The sequence below is a fragment of the Cryptotermes secundus genome, unplaced genomic scaffold, assembly GCF_002891405.2.
Source record: "Cryptotermes secundus unplaced genomic scaffold, Csec_1.0 scaffold1475, whole genome shotgun sequence".
In the NCBI taxonomy this organism is placed as follows: domain Eukaryota; kingdom Metazoa; phylum Arthropoda; class Insecta; order Blattodea; family Kalotermitidae; genus Cryptotermes; species Cryptotermes secundus.
In genome coordinates, this window is record NW_019731600.1 from 455,211 (window position 1) to 473,785 (window position 18,575).

The 18,575-nt window shown below is 41.6% G+C and overlaps 1 protein-coding gene across 1 annotated transcript in view; it reads left to right on the forward strand.

Annotated features, from left to right (window-relative positions):
* Positions 1 to 18,575, forward strand: part of LOC111867293 — a 148,235-nt gene that overhangs the window by 36,280 nt on the left and 93,380 nt on the right. The window contains exon 2 of the mRNA XM_023857016.2: positions 16,058 to 16,180. Within this exon, the coding sequence (XP_023712784.1) occupies positions 16,058 to 16,180 (123 nt within the window). The remainder of the gene's footprint in view (positions 1 to 16,057; positions 16,181 to 18,575) is intronic.

An 18,575-nucleotide genomic window follows, 5' to 3' on the forward strand; every position in this document is an offset into this window, starting at 1 on the left:
TCGAAATTATCTGACGTCTTGGAATTTCACGTATCAAATTTCAACAAAATCAGCTTAGCGCTTTGTGGAATATATGGAATTGTGCATTTATGCCCCGATGTATATCATGGATTGTTAATAATGACTAATAATCTGAATTTTCTGGCAAATATTAGCGAGTCTCTCGTGTGAGATTTGAGAAAAGTCCGTTGAACTACCTAGGCGCTGATACTAGTTCGCAGACAAAAGGACAGACATGACCTCCAAACAGCGCGATCTTCTACTTTCCTCTTTCCTTCGTAAAGAATGCCTAGACGTGCAATTTCCTTTATTTTCTTTTCCCCACGGAAATATTATTTTCTTGCAATGCAGGTCACAAAAGTCTTCCACTGTATTGTCTCATAACATGGCTGCAACTAACAAGGACGTTGAAGCACTGGTGGTTTTGAAAATGCTAGTCAAGAACTATTATAGAGTTCTTTGAGAAACAAAGATATGACTAATCTACACATAAATGTTGGAAAAGGAACATTAATCAGTTCCTCTATTTCCTTTTCTTAATTTCCTATTTCTCTTCTATGTCTCCATTCATCCATCCTTTCACCCTTACTTCTTTCCTTTTATATATGTATAAGTACTGTAACCTGTAAGGTGGGGGGGGGCTGCGCGTGACGTATTAGACGGGTTTTGGATTGGATTGACACCTTATACATTCAGCTCCGGACTACATGCAATTAGAGAGCTATCGCTGATCTACACAGATCACTGTTGCACACGCACTAGGATTCTCAGTCTTCACAAATCGTATTCTGGCAACGGATTTATAGCAGTCTCACTGTCACTCCAAATCACATATGAAGTCTTCCTTTCAGCGCCTGATTCCTTCCATGTCATTTCTTCCCAAACATCTTGGACTGCTATCTCCAATATTCGTCGCAATTCTTGAAAACTCACTCAATTTAAATTTTCAACTGAAGTCTCTCAGCTTCTGACAATAACTAACTGTCCTCTTGGAACTTCACCTTATATAGCCTCGGGGCGAACCCCACGAAAAACACTCTTCTATTGGCCCGTTTTGTTTCAGGCGTGTTTACTGATCCGTTACCTAGCAATAGACGTCCTATTGTTTCTCGCTTTGGCTCCCGCGGGAATGTGTTCACCGAGTCGTTGCCTAGCAATGGGTCTATACGTCACATTATACTCGAATATATGTAGAACTATATACATGTGTACAACTTACAAATTAATATTTATTTCTTTATTCCTACCTCTTCTTGCTGCGTTTGTCAGTCTCGTATGTGCATGTGTTTCCGAGTCTTCGAAAGGCTATTGCACTGTTCGCAATAGTAAACCACCTGATTTTATCTTAAGCCAGCTGAATTCAGTTCACATTCTAACATCCTGTTTCTTCAAGATCAACTATAAGTCTATTGTCCCTTCTACAATTATGTCTCTCAAATATTCTGTTCCCTTCAAGTATGACACTAAAATTTACAAAAAATATTTCTTTCTGAGAACTTATTGATATTGCTATGCTCCATGTCATCCCACTCCGACTGGTGCCTTCAGTACGTGAAATTTCTGCAGGACTTTGCACGCCTTTTCGAAGCCTAACACAGTAAAATACAGAAGCTCCCTGATGTACTCAAGCTACTTAAGCGTAGTGTATAAAGGACATTTTAAGTGAATGGTCTGACAGCTTCAGGATGGAGTGAATTTGTGTGGCGCAGCGAATAGTAACACTAATTACCTGAGACAGAAAGACGAAGATTGTTCGAGCGCGATGGACATATTGCACGCCTGAACACACGCTCTGCTATAAGCATTTAATGAAGCACATGGCACTGCTGTCGCCCACAGGGGCTGACATCTGTGGTCACAGAGCGAGCTCAGAACAAGCTAGTGATCCTCCAGAACTGGTGAGACAATGATGGGTAAGATATCACTGCTCCCTTACTAGGGGTCCTATTTTTTTCTGTGGCGTTACAGCCCCAATTTGGGCCTAGGCCTACCTCCATGAAACTCTCCGTTTCACTTCGGTTTACTAGATCTTACACATTCGGTAGGACTCCTTGGGCGAGTGATCAGCTCGTCGCAAGGCCTCTACCTGTAGACAAACACAGAAAAACGCACATAAACATCCATGCCCTGAGTGGGATTCGAACCCACGATCCCGGCTTCCGAGCGAGCGAAGACAGTGCATGCCTTAGACCGCTCAGCTACCGTGACCGGCAGGGGTCGTCTTTAGTTCCTAGTAATTTTAAAAGGTAATTAAACATCTCCCCTTTCGGGGTTACTGATTTTTAATTAATTTATGCATGGGCAGGAAATTACTGCTAAAATTGTTGTTAATCAGGAAGGACATGAATATGGACGAGGAAAAATCAGTTCATGGAGGGAAGCAGAGATTAGAATATAGAGAAAAGGGGAATTAAAAGGGGAAACAGACTCCAAAAACACAATATAGACAGCAAAACGAGAAGATGAAAGGCTGAAAATTGAAGAAACACGGAAACTTGAAAGAAAAAAAAGGAAATCGGGTACGAAAAGAATCACAACATTAAAGGAATGGAATCAAAGAAATTAAAAGAAGATGAAGGAAAAAATGTTTAGACAAGCAGAACAAAAATTGAATAAGTCGTCATTGTGCAGAATTCTATTCAAGGTTTCATTTGAGGGCAAGAGAAACAGTCATACTGCCTGCCTGAAAACTTTAGATGCACAGTACAAAATTGCCGCATGTGCCCACATTCTTACTGAAACAAAGCAGTTAATTCGGAACGATGTATCTGAATTATACTGTCTTGCATGGTTGTGGGCAGAACAAGACACACAAGTAGCAATAAACACACATTCTTGACAACAGAAGAAGGTATTTTCCGTGGAGTCCGTGAAGAGGAATTATCTTGAAGACAATTGACGTTACAGGCAGTTGACCTCCACCGTGACCCTGCGAGTCGTAAGAGGCGACGAAAAGGGAAGTCTCAAATCTGAGACAGTAAAATATGGTCTCGAGTCCCAAGGGACTCAGACCCTAGAAAGACTGCACTGGCAAGCACCAGCAGCATATAAAAAAGGCAGACTAGTCCTCTCGTCAGAGAGGGCGTCCCACAAAAACAAGACCGTAAATGCCAAGCAGTAATAAATATCTGGTCATGAGCCCCAGATGGAGCTCGACCCCAAGACTTACTGACTGACTGAACGTCGGTCGCAATGTGACTTGGACTTGGACTACAGGCAGTTGAGGGTTCATCTGTGAATTGTTAACTAGCGGATAACGGAAACTGAAGAATCGCCATTGCTAAGATTCGTTACCAGTATACGACTAGTGAAAACACTGCAGAGGAATATCCAGTGTGGAGAGCGGTTACCAAGTAAAGACTAATGAAAGCAGATTGAGACGGCTTAGTGTGGAATGATTAGCAGTGAGGAAGTTAGCAATATTGTTATAGTTATTTGTAGTCATGATCTGTAAGCGGTCAATAAATATATTAATCAATACAACCCCCGTCTATAGTGACTAATATAGATAACAATATTAATGAAAATTCGGTTTCCATAAAGATGGGTAATTTTTGGAAAGCTGAGCGACTACCAGCAGAAGAGCGCGCCATAGCTCAAGCGGTTAGTCGTTGGCTTCCCACCGTGGTGGCCCGGGTTCGATCCCGGGTCTGGTCAAGTGGGATTTGTGGTGGAAAAATTGGCACTGGGGCGGGTTTTCTCCGAGTACTTCGGTTGCCCTTGATAATCTTCATTCCACCAAATTCTCCTTCATCATAATCACCCGGAACAGGCTACAATAGGCCAATCAGTGGGCGCCTTGCCGAGTGGACCCAGTTGGACTCCACCCCCCACTAAGCGAATTAAAAAAGAAGACTAGAAGCAGCTCAAGTCACTTAACTGTACAATTAATTGTTTCTCTAGTTCCAAAAAAAAATCCCTCAGGGACTGAGGAAACTAAATTAATTTACCAATAATGAGAAGTATCTTCCGGACGCATAAACGACCCCAAGCCTCCCAAAAACGAAACTGTAGCGTTAAGCAGTTAGAAATCACCTCGCGTCACCGTGTACCATATGCAACGAACGGGGACTCCTGAAGAGGTAAAGATGGTTGCAGCATTGTTGCCGGTAAGTATTGCAGGCGTCCAATTTTCAATCGTGAGGCAAAATGTGAGGAACATGACGCGAAGTTTTGGAGCTGTGGACCCACTAACAGTGAGTAGTAAGAGTCATGCCTTGTTGCATGTAGCCAAGCTCACGCCAATTGCTTCATATGATGCCAGTTAACGAGCAGGCTGACTGTAACGTGTGGAGATCACGGCGTGCAAGCCTCAATGCCCCGCTGTCAGGGGCGGCTATATTCCCTTTATTGACACAGGCTTAATTGCTTTCTGCAGTTCACTGTTCTGGCTTCTCTTCCACACCTCAGGAAGCAAACAGAAGCAATCTTGAAGCCTTCCAGTTTAACAGACTTGAGATTATGTATAATAATGAGCATTGGTACTTATATTAAATAAATCTGACTATAAAATTCACAGTGGCCGCGCGGTGTAAGTCATGAACAGTCTTAGCCTGTTCGAACGCTAGGGTCTGGGTTCGAATTCCACTTCAGTCATGGATGTCTGTGTGCGTTTATTTTATATTTGTGCAGTCCTGTGTGCGGGTAGCGTTCCTGTGACGGGCTGATCCCCCGTCAAAGGAGTCCCACACAGTGTATATAGGATTAAGAAACTGATAAAACGGCCAAGGCCCAATGAAGGGCTGCAGAGTCATTGATTAATGAATGAATGAATGAATATAAAATTAGACAAAGCGGAAATCTATGCATTTCGAAGCATATATAAATACGAGTTACTTAAAAATGTGAACCTCTACCGTATTTTCCCGAGTACAGGGCTAATTTTTTGCTCAAATAATCCTTCTTAGGAAAGAGGAGTTGATTTATTTTTGGGTCCCTAAAAATAAATATGAGGAATTCTAATTGCTAATTCTGGCGGTATTTGTGAAAATACGTAGAATTCCATTTGTTATTAAATTTTGAATTTATTATTCATTAATAATAACGACCATACTTCCTTTTCCTTACACTCTCAGGACTAAAAGACGTACTGAATTTGTCATCAACTTCCTTTTCTTATACCTCGCTACAAAAAAGGGGGTTCTCCATAAATTTTGGCTTATACGATAACTGAAAATTTCATTCTAAAATAGTCGACTCGTTTGTTGTTCTTCTCCTCGGCTAATATTATTAACCGAGAGGCTGAGCATTAATTCAATGGATGAAAATTCTTCTTAAGAACCTGAAAGTTGCTCAGCTGGTAACATAAATCCTTGTAATTTACAGAATAATAAGTCTCGTTACAGTGATCAAAAGAGCCCATCTCTTGACCCTATCCCATTTGATTTTATTTGATCACAAAAATAATATTTTGCGCGCGGAAAAAACAATATTGTGGCTTATTTGCTCAAAGGAAGAGCTACCAACCATAGAAACTATTATTGTTAAGTAACTGCTGTGTAACACGCAAACTGTTGGTATCGGTGTTTTCTGTGTGGTCCGTACCTAGGTTATAACAACGAGGACCAGCTGTCATTACGAGAGAGTTTTGAGACGGCAGTAAGAAAAGTAGGAGGTTGCTGTTAGATGGCCCCCAGCCAGTAAGGACGTGAGTCCAGGAGAAGAGGAAAGTCAACTGTTAGAACCAAGCAGAGCAGTGAAGACCGTGACTGAGAACACTAGCCTCTGTGTGGCAGTGATGTGTAGAGTGTAGACACAAGCTGTATAATTGTGCAATGAAATCAGTTAACAATCTAAACTCCGTCTACAATGACTCAATCACGTGACAATATGTTGCTCCTCATTATGCTAAATTCAGCCTCCTCACATTAGTTTCTCCCGATTAGACCCACATGATCCCCTCAGCACCTTGGTCTCAAACACACTTACCTCGAAGTTAAAGTTTTATATAAATATTGGATAACAACAGGTAAAATTATAGTTTCGTGTGCTTTGTTGCATGTTGTGAAAACAACGTCAATTCGTTACTGCCTCTGGTAATATAATACGAATGCTCAATACAACCAATTAGCATGGATCACTTACAAAAGAATTCTTTCCCACTTTCTTGCTTGTTATAATGGTAAGGTAAAAGGTAAAATGTAAAACTATCCCTGTAACATGCCGTGAAATCCCATAGGGTTGTGAGGCGTCGAGGCTCTTCTAGAAAATCTGCTTAAATTTGGCGGTAAGAATGTCAGCCTTTCTCGCTGGCCGCCCTTTACCCCCCAGGAAAATTCCTGGTACTCATTTCCGTTAGAGGCTGAGTCCACTCCAGAATAATATTACAGCCTGAAGTACTAGGTAACTTAAAAATAATTATTTCGTCGAGAATCGAAACCGCGACTTTCCGGCTTGTAGCATAATGACTCAACCAACTACACTACCGCGTGCTTCTCTTGTTATAACGGCGCCATGGAAACAACATAAGAGCTGTAAACAGTTCTAAATCACAAAATGCTGTTTATTGAACGAAATACTTAATTCCTTTCAACGCCAACAGCGTCATCAGTGATTACTAAGAGATATGGTGGGAAGGTAACATTTTGCGTTGGTGGCCAGATTATCACGTAGAAAGAGTGACGGAGGGGAATAAGAACGCCCTACAGCGCGCAGGCTTTACAATCATATTGATCGACATATACTGCAAGCCACTATTATCTGCTGAAAGCAAAGAAAACTTGTACATAAAAAGGCAAAATTGTTCCTGTGCTTAACTAATTAAACATTACGCCATGATGGGGCATGGGGGAGTGGACGTGTAGATCAATATTTTCTTGATCTCGGCAGTTGTTGGAGGTGAGTGGTCATCTTCAAGCCCCAGCCGCTTTACCCCAGGGTAAATTGCACCCTGTACCCATTGGAAAGGAGTTTGAGTGGACCCCAGAGCCGGTCTGGACGACGTGGAAAAAAAAATTCTTGGCTCTACAGAGACTCGAACTGGCTCCTAAACTTATACGTAGTATGGCAAATAAAAGCTTATTTACACAAATATGACAGAATATATTTTTTTCTGAAGACACTATAAAGCCACAGACAAGAGAATAAAGCTCACATGGTGTTCAAAGAAGAGCATTTGCGAGAAAGAGATGTGGGGCTCTTGGACTTTTGTCATCGTCAGTTATTTTTAAAACAAAAAAGAACATAACGTTTCGGAAACTCGATCTGTTTTCGTCTTTAGGTGAGGGGCCGAGACGTCTACCTGTTGGGTTCGTTAGATAGAGCTAACAGATCCAAATGTTGTGTTTCTTTTGTGTCTTTAGAATATCCGACGATGGACTAAATGTAAAAACCCAGCAATCCTGAGTGTTATACACAAAGGTCGGAACCATTTGGAATGTACCAGTGCTTATCAGGTACAATACACACAGTAGTTCAAAGAGTTTGCATGTATATTTCATAATGCCATGTATCAGTAATTTAAACCCTGTTAATAATAGTTATGTAAGTAACAAATCTGTTCTTCTTCGCAAGATTACCTTTGCTGCCTCTAATTTTTAGAAATAAAATAACATATGCTCGTATTCTGCTTATTCCTTTCTCAGTTTTTCAGCACTTTTATACAGCTTTTGAATTTAAAGACGCTTCTTCTGCCCGAGCACTTTGAGTACTTTATACAACAGTTCAAAACTACAGCATGATGTGAAGAAAATATAGTTTGATTATCTTTAAAAATCTTCAAAATATTCAGTTGAAATATCTTGCGAGTAAAATGAAGATGAGGTCGCTATCTGCTGGCAGAAACATGAAACTTATATTAACCCCGCTGTGGAACGATGTGGTTGAAATACGGTGCAGATCTCAGCGTCTTGCATTGAACGTGACGGCTATAAATTCGTCTATATGCATGTTCCACCCTCATAATTGCATAGAGAGGCAGGCCATTTGCGCTGCTACCAAGCCTTCAACTTCTCACAGAATTCAGTCATCAAATTCGTCCTTACTCTGAAACGAGAGTGGCAATGTCGACGGTCATTGTCCATATGATTTTGCATTTCTGACTGGTCGGTGATGGAGTGTCATTTTAAATCAAAGATAGACAATCAATTAACTCAACTGAACATAGTCCTCCAGATGCTGACGGTAGTTCAGCTAGTCGAAAAAGTTTCCAGTATTTATGGAACAGGAAGTTTCATTTCCACGTTCACAAGAACATGCTAGTGGAATTTATCTGGATCCAGATAAATCTACACAGAGATATGGGGTTTTCGGACTTTATCTATCGTCCTGGTTTTTAAGATAACTAAGAAAAACACGACGTTTCGGAAACTGGATCTGTTTCCGTCCTCAGGTGAAGGAAAACACCTATCCTGTTGGGTCCCTTAAGAGAGCTAGCCTCAATCACTGGGTCCAGTTCAAAACACAAATTATTCTAACAAAGGTTTAATTCACAAAAATCCAGATATAGAGAGACATAATTCATGTGGGCATACATGTTGCTTCCTATGTGCATGAAACTTGCGGTTTCCAACAGCAAGGAAGAAGGTAGAATGAGCGTGTCTGAGAACAAGGTGTTGATGTGAATAAGAGAGAGACAAAGTGACAGGATGAATAATGAGCAATATTAAACAATAAGCTTCATAAAGATATATATACATGAATTGCGGTAACCGTCAACACAACAAATATTAGGTTCTGATATTCGATCTTTATCCCTGCTACATGTTTCGGTCGTATAAGACCATCATCACGAAGTTATTCACAGGAATACGTATAGTCACTGAAATACCGATATGGATCCTTATCGGTGCAACGCGTCGTATTAAATATTAACATAGAATTTTGCCTTAAGTTGATGTCATAATTAAAGTACGAGTAGTAAAATCATAAAATAAGATAAAAGATAAATTTAAAATTATACCATATATCAAGATTTATAATGTGTTGAATATATTATTAAAAATATATTAAAGGATTTTACGTATGGTGGGTTAAGAATGTGTATGCCAACGTAAATATTTAAGGTTTCACTGCTACAGTGTAGAAAAATTGAGCATATATCTTTGTTGCAGAAACTTCCTACGCAGTAAGCCCAGCTGTGAAGCCCAAAGACAAGTTTCTAAGATGCATAGGTTGTTAGTGTGTGGTATATTGGTATGCGATTCTCACGATATGTACTTATATCTTTATACAATCATATAATATAACGTATGTGTTTCTTGTCTGGGCGTACATACGTTCGGTGTGTTCTACACTGTGCAGTCGTTCGATGTAGATTCATAAAGTACGCTCTCCACCAAAACTTAGTGGGAGGAGGATGAGACTCACGGTACATGTAGCACGCACTGGGGAGATAAGTACATAGACGTCACAAGATATGAAAGAACAAGAGCGATTGAGATATTTAGGTGAACCTCGTAAACGTGAGAATGTACCGTAGTCCCAGCCTTTCAGTACTAGCCCATGACGTAAGGCGGAGTGGAAGTAAATATCTATGCATTTCTGTTCTGTGCTCTAAATATGGAAATTATTGATCAGCTTCACGCTACGATTGCCTTATCCCGTTACCCTCTAGATGAAATTATGTTTTCATCCTGGAGGGTCTTAAAGAAATAAATCCTGTAATTTTTGGTTGAATTTAAGTGGCTTAGATGGAGCCTTACAGCTCCAATTTCATTTAAGGCATTAAATATTTCTGGTCAACTAAGTGACCGTCAGCTTCTCAATATAAAGTCTTCTGCATGGAGTTAGTCAACTAGTTGTGCAGTTCGGAAACTTCTTAGCTGGATAGGACGACAATTTGTGTCACCCCTAGAGATGCTTCTTCTTCGTTTACGTCAAGCATTCCTGTTGCGGATCTTCAAGCTTGGTCTTGTCTTCTTTTCTGGGTCGTCCACGGCTTCCTGTTCCCTAAAGCTGATAGCGCACCGTTTGTCTGGGACTTCTATGTTCAGTCATTCATTGTACGTGGTTTTTCTGTCCCTCTGTACACTTATCGGTGTCATTTAAACTTACTACACGTAGTTTACTTCCACTATCATCACGTCTAATCTTACCTCGTATTGTTCTTCCAATCGCTGATCCCAGGAATCGCATCTCGACAGCCTGGACACCATGACCCATGTTTCACAGTCACATATGCCGCTCCTAACTCCATAGTTTTATAGAATTTCATCTGGGCATCCACCTTTGGTTTATTTTTTAATGTCCTTTTTTTGTGTCACACATGTAGTTGAATCTTTAAATTTTGTGATTTATATCTACTTCTCCACCTGGCTCTCCAAATTTGGGGTTGTGCGGAGGGTTGGTAACCTCCCCACGTAAAAATCTTCGTATTCACAAACTCCAAGGAATGGTCCGTGCCATAGCTCAAGCTGTTAGTCGCCGGCTTCCCAAAGCAGTGGCCTGGGTCCGAGCATAGATCAGGTCATATGGGATTTGTGGTGGATAAAATGGCACTGGTGCAGGTTTTCTCCGAGTGTTTCGGTTTCCCTTGCCAATATTAATTCCACCGACTGCTCTACATTCATCATCATCTACTATCCGGGGCTGGTAAAATTGCCCAATTAGTGGCCGACGTACCAAGTGGACTCAGTCTCAACCAACTCCAAGAAACTAAAAAATACGAACTCCAAGGAGTGGACAGCCAGATGGACACACTCCTAGAACTTTGCATGTGAATATATTTGGTAAGCGATTCCCTTCTTTCAGAGGAATCATAAACAAAAATTACCCGGGTCCTCTGGATCTGTAGCCAGGAACTCTGACCGCTATACAACAGAAGCGGTCAGAGAGGAGTCATTACATCTTAAATAATAAAATTGTTCGGTGCGATAGAGCCATTTGAGAAGAAGTAGATGAAGAGTCCAAGAAGAAAGTCTATCTTAGCACATAGGGCATTATGTTGTGAGGAGCTAATGATACATTAAGAGGAGCTACAATTATTGCTACTTCGGGCATAGAACTCCGTACTGTGTAGCGCTGCGCTGCTCTGAATTCTTTGAGCTCCCAGCTTGCCACATCAAGGCGTTTGAGAAGGCAATTCCACCGCGTCCGATATGCGTCAGACCAATTAAGGGGTGAATGAGAAGTCCATCAGGGTAGCGCACGTGTGTTACGCGGAACAGGTGAACTGCCGAGGGAAGTTACCGAGCACCTTATTATAAAGACTAGCTAACAAAACTCCTTGTAACGTAGTCCTCCTTTAAAATCTGATAGTCGCAAGAAATTCTACACAATTTCCGGGAACTTCATTACGTTATTCATAAGAACTCAGCACTGGATCCTATCCTGAGCTAGATTAATCCAATCCACACCTTATTAATTTTCTCACTGTGTAAAGTTCTTCATCTTCATATTGCTTCTTCCTTAGGACCAGTAACAATCCATTTCAGTTCTTTATCTTTCACGTGTCGAGTCAACAGACATAAGGCCCATCACAGAAACAGCACAGTGTGGATACTATTAACTACGTTACAGGTAAACAAAAACATAAAGACAAGGGCCAGTTTCCAAAACGGCACTGTGTACAAACGACTCTTTCTACCTTGCACAGCAGAGAAAAGCATAAGGACAATAACTAAAATATAAACAATACCAATAAACAATGCGACTAGCTACGGGCTGGACGATCGGGTCGGAGTTCGAATCCCGGTAGGGTCAACAATATTCTCTTCTCCACGTCGTGTAGACCGGCTCTGGGGTCCATCCAACCTCCTATCCAATGGTTACCGGGGACTATTTCCTCGGGGGTAAAGTGGCCGGGGCGTGAACCTGACCACTCACCTCCAGCTTGTGACGAGGTCAAGAAAATGTGGCTCTATACATCCACTACACCATACGCCTTCATGTCATAACGTTTAATTAGTTAAGCACAGGGACGTCACCTGTTTACCTTTTACCTATAAACAAGAAGGTAATAAAAGTGATTAACAATAACAGCAATTCAATTAATTATTTGTTGCATTTACATGTTAACTTATTTCGACAAACAGATATATATTGTGACATGTAGACACATTGCCAAAGCAACATCTGCGTAAACAGGCGACAATAAAACAGCTCTGTGGACACGTTTCCCCGGCAATGACAGAACATAACAATGGAAGAGGTGTTTTCTGTGCGATCCGTTCCGGGACCCTGCGAGTCACAGGAGGCGACGTAGAGGGAACCCAGTGCCTGGGGGTATAACTAGGCCACCCTGTTACTGGGGTATATCAATACTAGTAGGGGGACCTGGCCCTCCATCCTGGAGAGTCTCGAATCTGAGACCGTAAAATATGTTCATGAGTCCCGCGGAACTCCGACCCCAGAATGCCTGCGCTGGCGAGGACCAGCAGCAATTGTAAATAAAGATCAATCCTCTCGTTAGAGAGGATGTTACGTAAGGTCTATAACCGCTAGTGTTCAGTTGAAAGAAATACTGGTCGTGGGTCTCAAGGGACTTGGGGCCAAGACGAACTGATTGGCGGTAAGCTGCCAGTCGTAAAGTAACTCTGAGAGAGTTGCAGTGGTGAGAAATGAGAAGCTGGTAGCTGAGGCCGGGAACAATTCGGGAACCCAAATGAAGGGGAACGTCCACTGCTGGAAGCCGCAACCAAACAACGGTTAGTGAAGTTAAGAAGATTTTATGTGTGCTGTTCGGAGTGTGTAACTCAGTGAGACTGTCCTAGTTATTTGTAGGTACAACTGTAAGTGTACAATAAGTCCAGGTATGCATCTAAACATCGTCTCTAGTCATAATCTCGTGACAAAATATAGAATTTAAATATTCTATGACTTTGACAAATGACAGACATGTCCTCTCATCAGAGAGGGTGTCCCACATGAACAGGTCAGAAAATTTAAAACAAGAAGAAATATCTGGTCATGAGCCCCAGATGGGACTCGACACCAAGACAGACAGACTAACTGACCGTCAATCTCATTTTTACTTCGACTTTTACTACTGCAGCCAACGTGGGCCTGACAGTCATGGCATAATGCGATTCAGTGCGAACTGCCACACGGTTTCCAAGCCAATAGGAGACACTGAACATACATGTGCCCAATTATACCGTAGACTGCATAGCAATCTATCATTTCATCATTACCTACAATGGGTCGCATATCACACGTAGGCTGTTGATGATTTGCATATACCAGGGTCCAATTTGCATAAATCACAAAAGGGCTCCGGAATCACACAGTAAATATTCATATTTTGCAACTTGTAGCTTTTCGTCGCTCCGAATTCCACTGCTTTTCCCAATGTGTAATTGAAAGTAGATATATGCCGTTTTGTTCCTTTTTTATTTTCATAAATAAAATATGGTCTGTATGCGAAATTAAGGGAATGTTCGTAGTTCTCACACAATAAAACATAACGAGGTAGCTCGAATTTATTTCTGTTAGCTAATGCAAAGCTCTCCACTGCGCTAGTCTAACGTCTGTAAATTTAATATTAAACATTGTTTGATGCTATGTATATATATAAGAGAATATATAGAAAAGTAACAACTGACTCTATTCAGTGTGAACTGTGTATTTGCATCTGCAACGCAATGGGAATGTCCTTTGGCGTTCATTTGTCCCTCTTGTTCCTTATCCGAGCTAATTATTATCCTCCTAGCAGTTTCAGTGTGACTACATACAAAATAAACCCCGTGGCTTTAGTCCGCAAGCGAATTATACCGACCGAGCTACCGCCGCTTGTCGGGAAGTTAGTACCAATTTTAGCGGTTACAGAGTGTCGCGTGGTCAGCGCAACGAATCCCCACGGCCGTTAATCTCGGTTTTCTAGACCGACGCCGCTACTTTTCCATTCAAGCTGCTCCTCAGTTATCCTCACGAGACTGAGTGGACCCCGTTCCAGACCCACTACTTCTCAGAAAACCTAGTAGCGCAGGGAATCGAACCCGGGACTTCTGGATCTGTAGTCAGGAATTCTGAGCACTACACCACAGAGGCTCTAATAAGTATTAAACACAAAGTTCCTCGTTACAAATTTAATAATTATATATTTTTAATTGAAACAAACCAGTGTGTTATTTTTATGGAATTAGGAATGCTCTGACAATGAAGTAATTTGCTACGGGCTGATCGGCCGGGATTTGCTTCCTGACGTAGTCTGAGGTCACTGTCTCCGGAAATGTTCTGAAACCCATGCCAACCCCCATTTCGCTGTGCGCTTTGGTCTCTCGTCCAGGAGACAAAGTGTTCTTATCGCGAAGTTGACCTCTCACTTCCATTCTGTTTCATGTTGAGTGTGTATGCAGTTTTATCTCAGTTCTCCATGCGTCATGACGGGGCGGTGCTTAACTGAGTATGGGGAAAACCCTTTATATTGTAAGCTTACCTCTGAGGATGAAATCCGTTTTATAAATTCACACGTTCAATGAGTGGTGAGAGTGTTCTGCTAAAATGAAGATTTCGAAGTTTGCTCGCGAACTTTGTAGGAAGTTTCTTCTTGATAATAAAGGCAGCTTGCATATCTTGAGCGTTTTCTTTCCGTCTCAACACAACAGCTGTCAGAATCTCATTCACATTTCGCTGTGTATAATGAGTTTATTGCTCTTAATAGTATGACAATGTTCTACATGTTTCGGCTTCTAAAGCCATCAGCAGATAGTACACATCAACAGACATTTTAAAACAATTGAATTGCACTTTATATGAATTGCAATATAATAACTGTTACTAATGTGCCTGGCTTTTCCTTCAGCTGGTTCTTGTCATGGTGCGGATGGTGCTCAACTTACTCCTTCTGTTAAAATAAGAATCTCTATCGCATTTATTTCCATATAAGGGAAAGGTTATCTTAAGCTTCAAACAGTATCAAATTTTAAGATCTCCCACACTGAAGGCCTCACCAGAATCAAAGGGTTGCCTGGGTAGTTGTCCCTGTGCTTGAGTAATTAAGCGCTGCACCAGGAAGACTAATGGAGGAGTGGATGTATAGACCCAGGTTTCCTTGACCTCGGTAATAGTTGGTGGTGAGTGGTCAGCTTCACCCCTCGACCGCTTTACCTCCTGTACCCATTGGATAGAAGGCTGGGTGGGCCAAAGAACCGGTCGGGACGACGTGGAGGACTGGGACTCGAACTCCGACCACTCGGTCGTCCAGACAATGGCCAGTCGCTATACCGACACTGGTTGCTAGGATACCGATAATGAAGGAAAAAAGTAGGGCAGGGCATTCAAGGTACAGCGGGCTACAAGTGACATGAGGGGATCCTTAATGTGACCCCTGGAGTAATATCGAATATTTCAATGTGCAGAGATTATACACCTGTTCTGAAGTTGTTGCCAAATTCAAACAAAATCTTTTATAGGACTGCGTTCACATGTAGGCACACTTACCTCCATATTGCTCCAATTTTTCAAAAACAGTTGAAGTGTAAGAAGAAGCAGACATAGATATCACAGTCTGGTCATTCAAAATGGCAAACCGCAAAACCCGACATGTCAGTGAATAGTTGTGTTATGTAATGCACCAGTCTGTTTTATGATAAACAGATGTTTGAACATGTCTAAAGGAGCGGGTTCAGTAGGGGTAATTCTGAACCGATATGGACATAGACATAAATTCTCCCGATAACGTACAGTGTAGAGGAACTGGGATAGCGTAGTCGGTATAGCGACTGGCTATGGGCTGGACGACGGAGATGTCCCAGGAATATCAAGAATCTTCTTTTCTCCAATTTGTCGAGACCAGCACCGGTTTCCTATCCAATGAATACCGGGGATTCTTTCCCGGGGGTAAAGCGTGAAGCTGACCATTCACCTTAAAGTAGTACCGAGGTCAAGAATACGTGGATCTATACACCCACTCACCCATACGTCTTCCTGGCGTAGTGCTAGTTAAGCACAGGGACAATTTTACCTTACCTTTATACCAGTATATGCTACTGATTTCGTGAAGACTACTTCATATTACGAGTAAATTGAAGACGTAAGAAAGAAGGGGACCGTATCTACCAATCAGAGGATCCCTTCTCAACACGTAACGAATTCCTTCCCCACGCTCAGCTACTCATCTACGTTTACCTTCACACTTGAATGAAACAGCAGATAATTATGTAAGTTTTCTTTCTTATAGATTCCTGTACTCGAAGCAAGAACATGAAGAACCACATTCTATACACCCTGCTGGCAACGTTGTTTCTATTATCTGACGTCAGAAGAAGTTTCGTGGACCCAGCTCCAGTGGATGAAGAAAGGGGTTGGTACACCTGACAGTCCAAATATTAGCTATAGTATCTGACTTTGGTGAGGTGGCACGCTCTCACGTTAAAGAGTAACAGTTGTCTCACTCACTCACGGAGCTGAGCCCTTCTTGAGAAGCCACCATTTGTGCAGCTACTCAAGAACTTCTCAGCATTTTATGGAGCCGGAAGGTTCCTTACCATGTTCATAAGGTCCCTACCCTGAGCCAGATCAATCCAATCGCTTGTTACGAAAGATCACAAGAAGTAACAGTTGTATATCCTGTTTTTAACGAATACCTTCTTACATCTTTGAAGCTTAAGGTGACTTATAGCCCACGGAGACTGTTGAGTATCATTAGTTAACAAAGAGGTTGGGATTCTCAACACTGTAATATAAAGCAACTAAGGCGCACGTAATCACAGCAAGGAGTACTGAAAGTTGACTCTGCGAATTAAGCACTACGCCATGAAGACGTATGGGGGAGTGGATGTATAGATCCACATTTTCTTAATCTCGGCACTAGCTGGAAGTGAGTGGTTAGATTCACGTCCCTACCGACAGCGAGGAGTATTAGGACTTGAATATATACATATATATAATGATTCTTTGTTCTTTAATTCTTTCATGTTAGGAGAAAATGAAAAAAAAGCGAAGTTTATGCATCCTACAAACGTAAAACACTAGACTGCTAAGCTTACAAGATGGGTCGTCAAATAAACACAGCTCCTCACGCGAAAGCGCCTGTCTATTCCCGGCTAAGGAGCTCCTATTGGTGCTATGAATTCATTCTTTCGAAACGGATATTTCTGCTCTATTTCACGTCTTTACTTACTGAATCTTGTTAGAACTGTTAAAATTGTAGACCAAAGTGGTCTAGTGGGTTATGATATCGCGTATTAAGGTATGTTTTTAGAAATATTTAGGAGAAATTTGCTGTCTAAGTCTTAAGGTTAAAAGTAAGCCACAATGGGAATTTTTCAGGGTATATACAAGGAGAGATGGGGGGAAATGTGTTACTGTGGCCACAAGTGGTCACTCACCGTCAGAGATATGGAAACTGAAGGCAGCACCATAGCTCAAGCGGTTAGTCGCTGGCTGCCCATTGCGGCGGCCCGGGTTCGATCCCGGGTCTGGTCAAGTAAGATTTGTGGTGAACAAAGTGGTGCTGGGGCAGGTTTTCTCCGAGTACTTCGGTTTCCCCTGCCAATCTTCATTCCGCCAATTGCTTGCATTCACCATATATAATTAGCGTAATAAAAGCAAAGCGGGTTAAATTGGAGATGTATGAAATGAGCATGAGGCATGAATAACTTACAAAATTTTGGATCGAAAACCTGAATAAAAAGACCAATTGGAAGACATGAGATAATATAAAAACTGATCTTTTTTTTTTCCTTGGCACTACAGCCCCAGTGGGCCTAGGCCTACCTTCAAGAACTTCTCCGTTCACTTCTGTTTTTCTAGATCTTACAAGTTCGGTAGGACTCCTTGGGCGGGTGATCAGCTCGTAGCAAGGCCTCTACCTGTACACAAACACAGAAAAACGCACACACACAAACTAAACATCCATGCCCTGAGTGGGATTCGAACCCACGATCCCGGTTTCCAAGCGAGCGAAGACAGTACATGCCTTAGACAGCTCGGCTACCGTGACCGGCAAAAACTGATCTTAAAGAAGCAAATATAAATGTGCGGTGTGGATGGAAATGGCTCAGGATAGAGTACAGTGGATTGTATTTTTTTAGTCAGGGACATAAATGTTTGGGTTTCATAAACTGCACAGAGTAGAGAATCAGAAGTAATTCCCAGAAAGAATTCTTTGAATGTCTGGAATTATCCTCTGCAATTCGGCCTATATATAATTCATTCAGGAACTGGGTTAGTAGTTGCCAACAGAAAGTTTAATCATCTGTTTACAAAAGTGTTATGAATTCAGTTAGTTGTACCATACAGCACATGAAAATTTGTTATTGATTGATTATGAGACTGAATTGTAGTACTGGGCAGAACGCTAAATTCAATTAGGCAGTACTGCTCTTTAATTAACGAACACAGAACGCAACAGAAACGCAGTCTACGAGTGTTTTGCATTATTTGTATATTGTGTACAAATGAGACTGTAATCACATCAAAGTGGGACGGTATATGTAGGCCTTTCTTTATACATTTATCAACATCCCGTTTTATTACTGTGGGTTAAACATTGCTATTTTCAGAAATAAATTACAAAAAAAAATGTTGTACATTTTAAAGTTGCATGTTGATAAACGCTTCGAAACAAAACAGTTGAGAACGTTTTCACTGTTTTTTTTCAATTAATTCGCTTAGTGGGGGGGTGGACCCCTACTTGATACACTCGGCACGGCGGCCACTGATTGGCCTATTGTAGCCTACCCCCGTGGATTAGT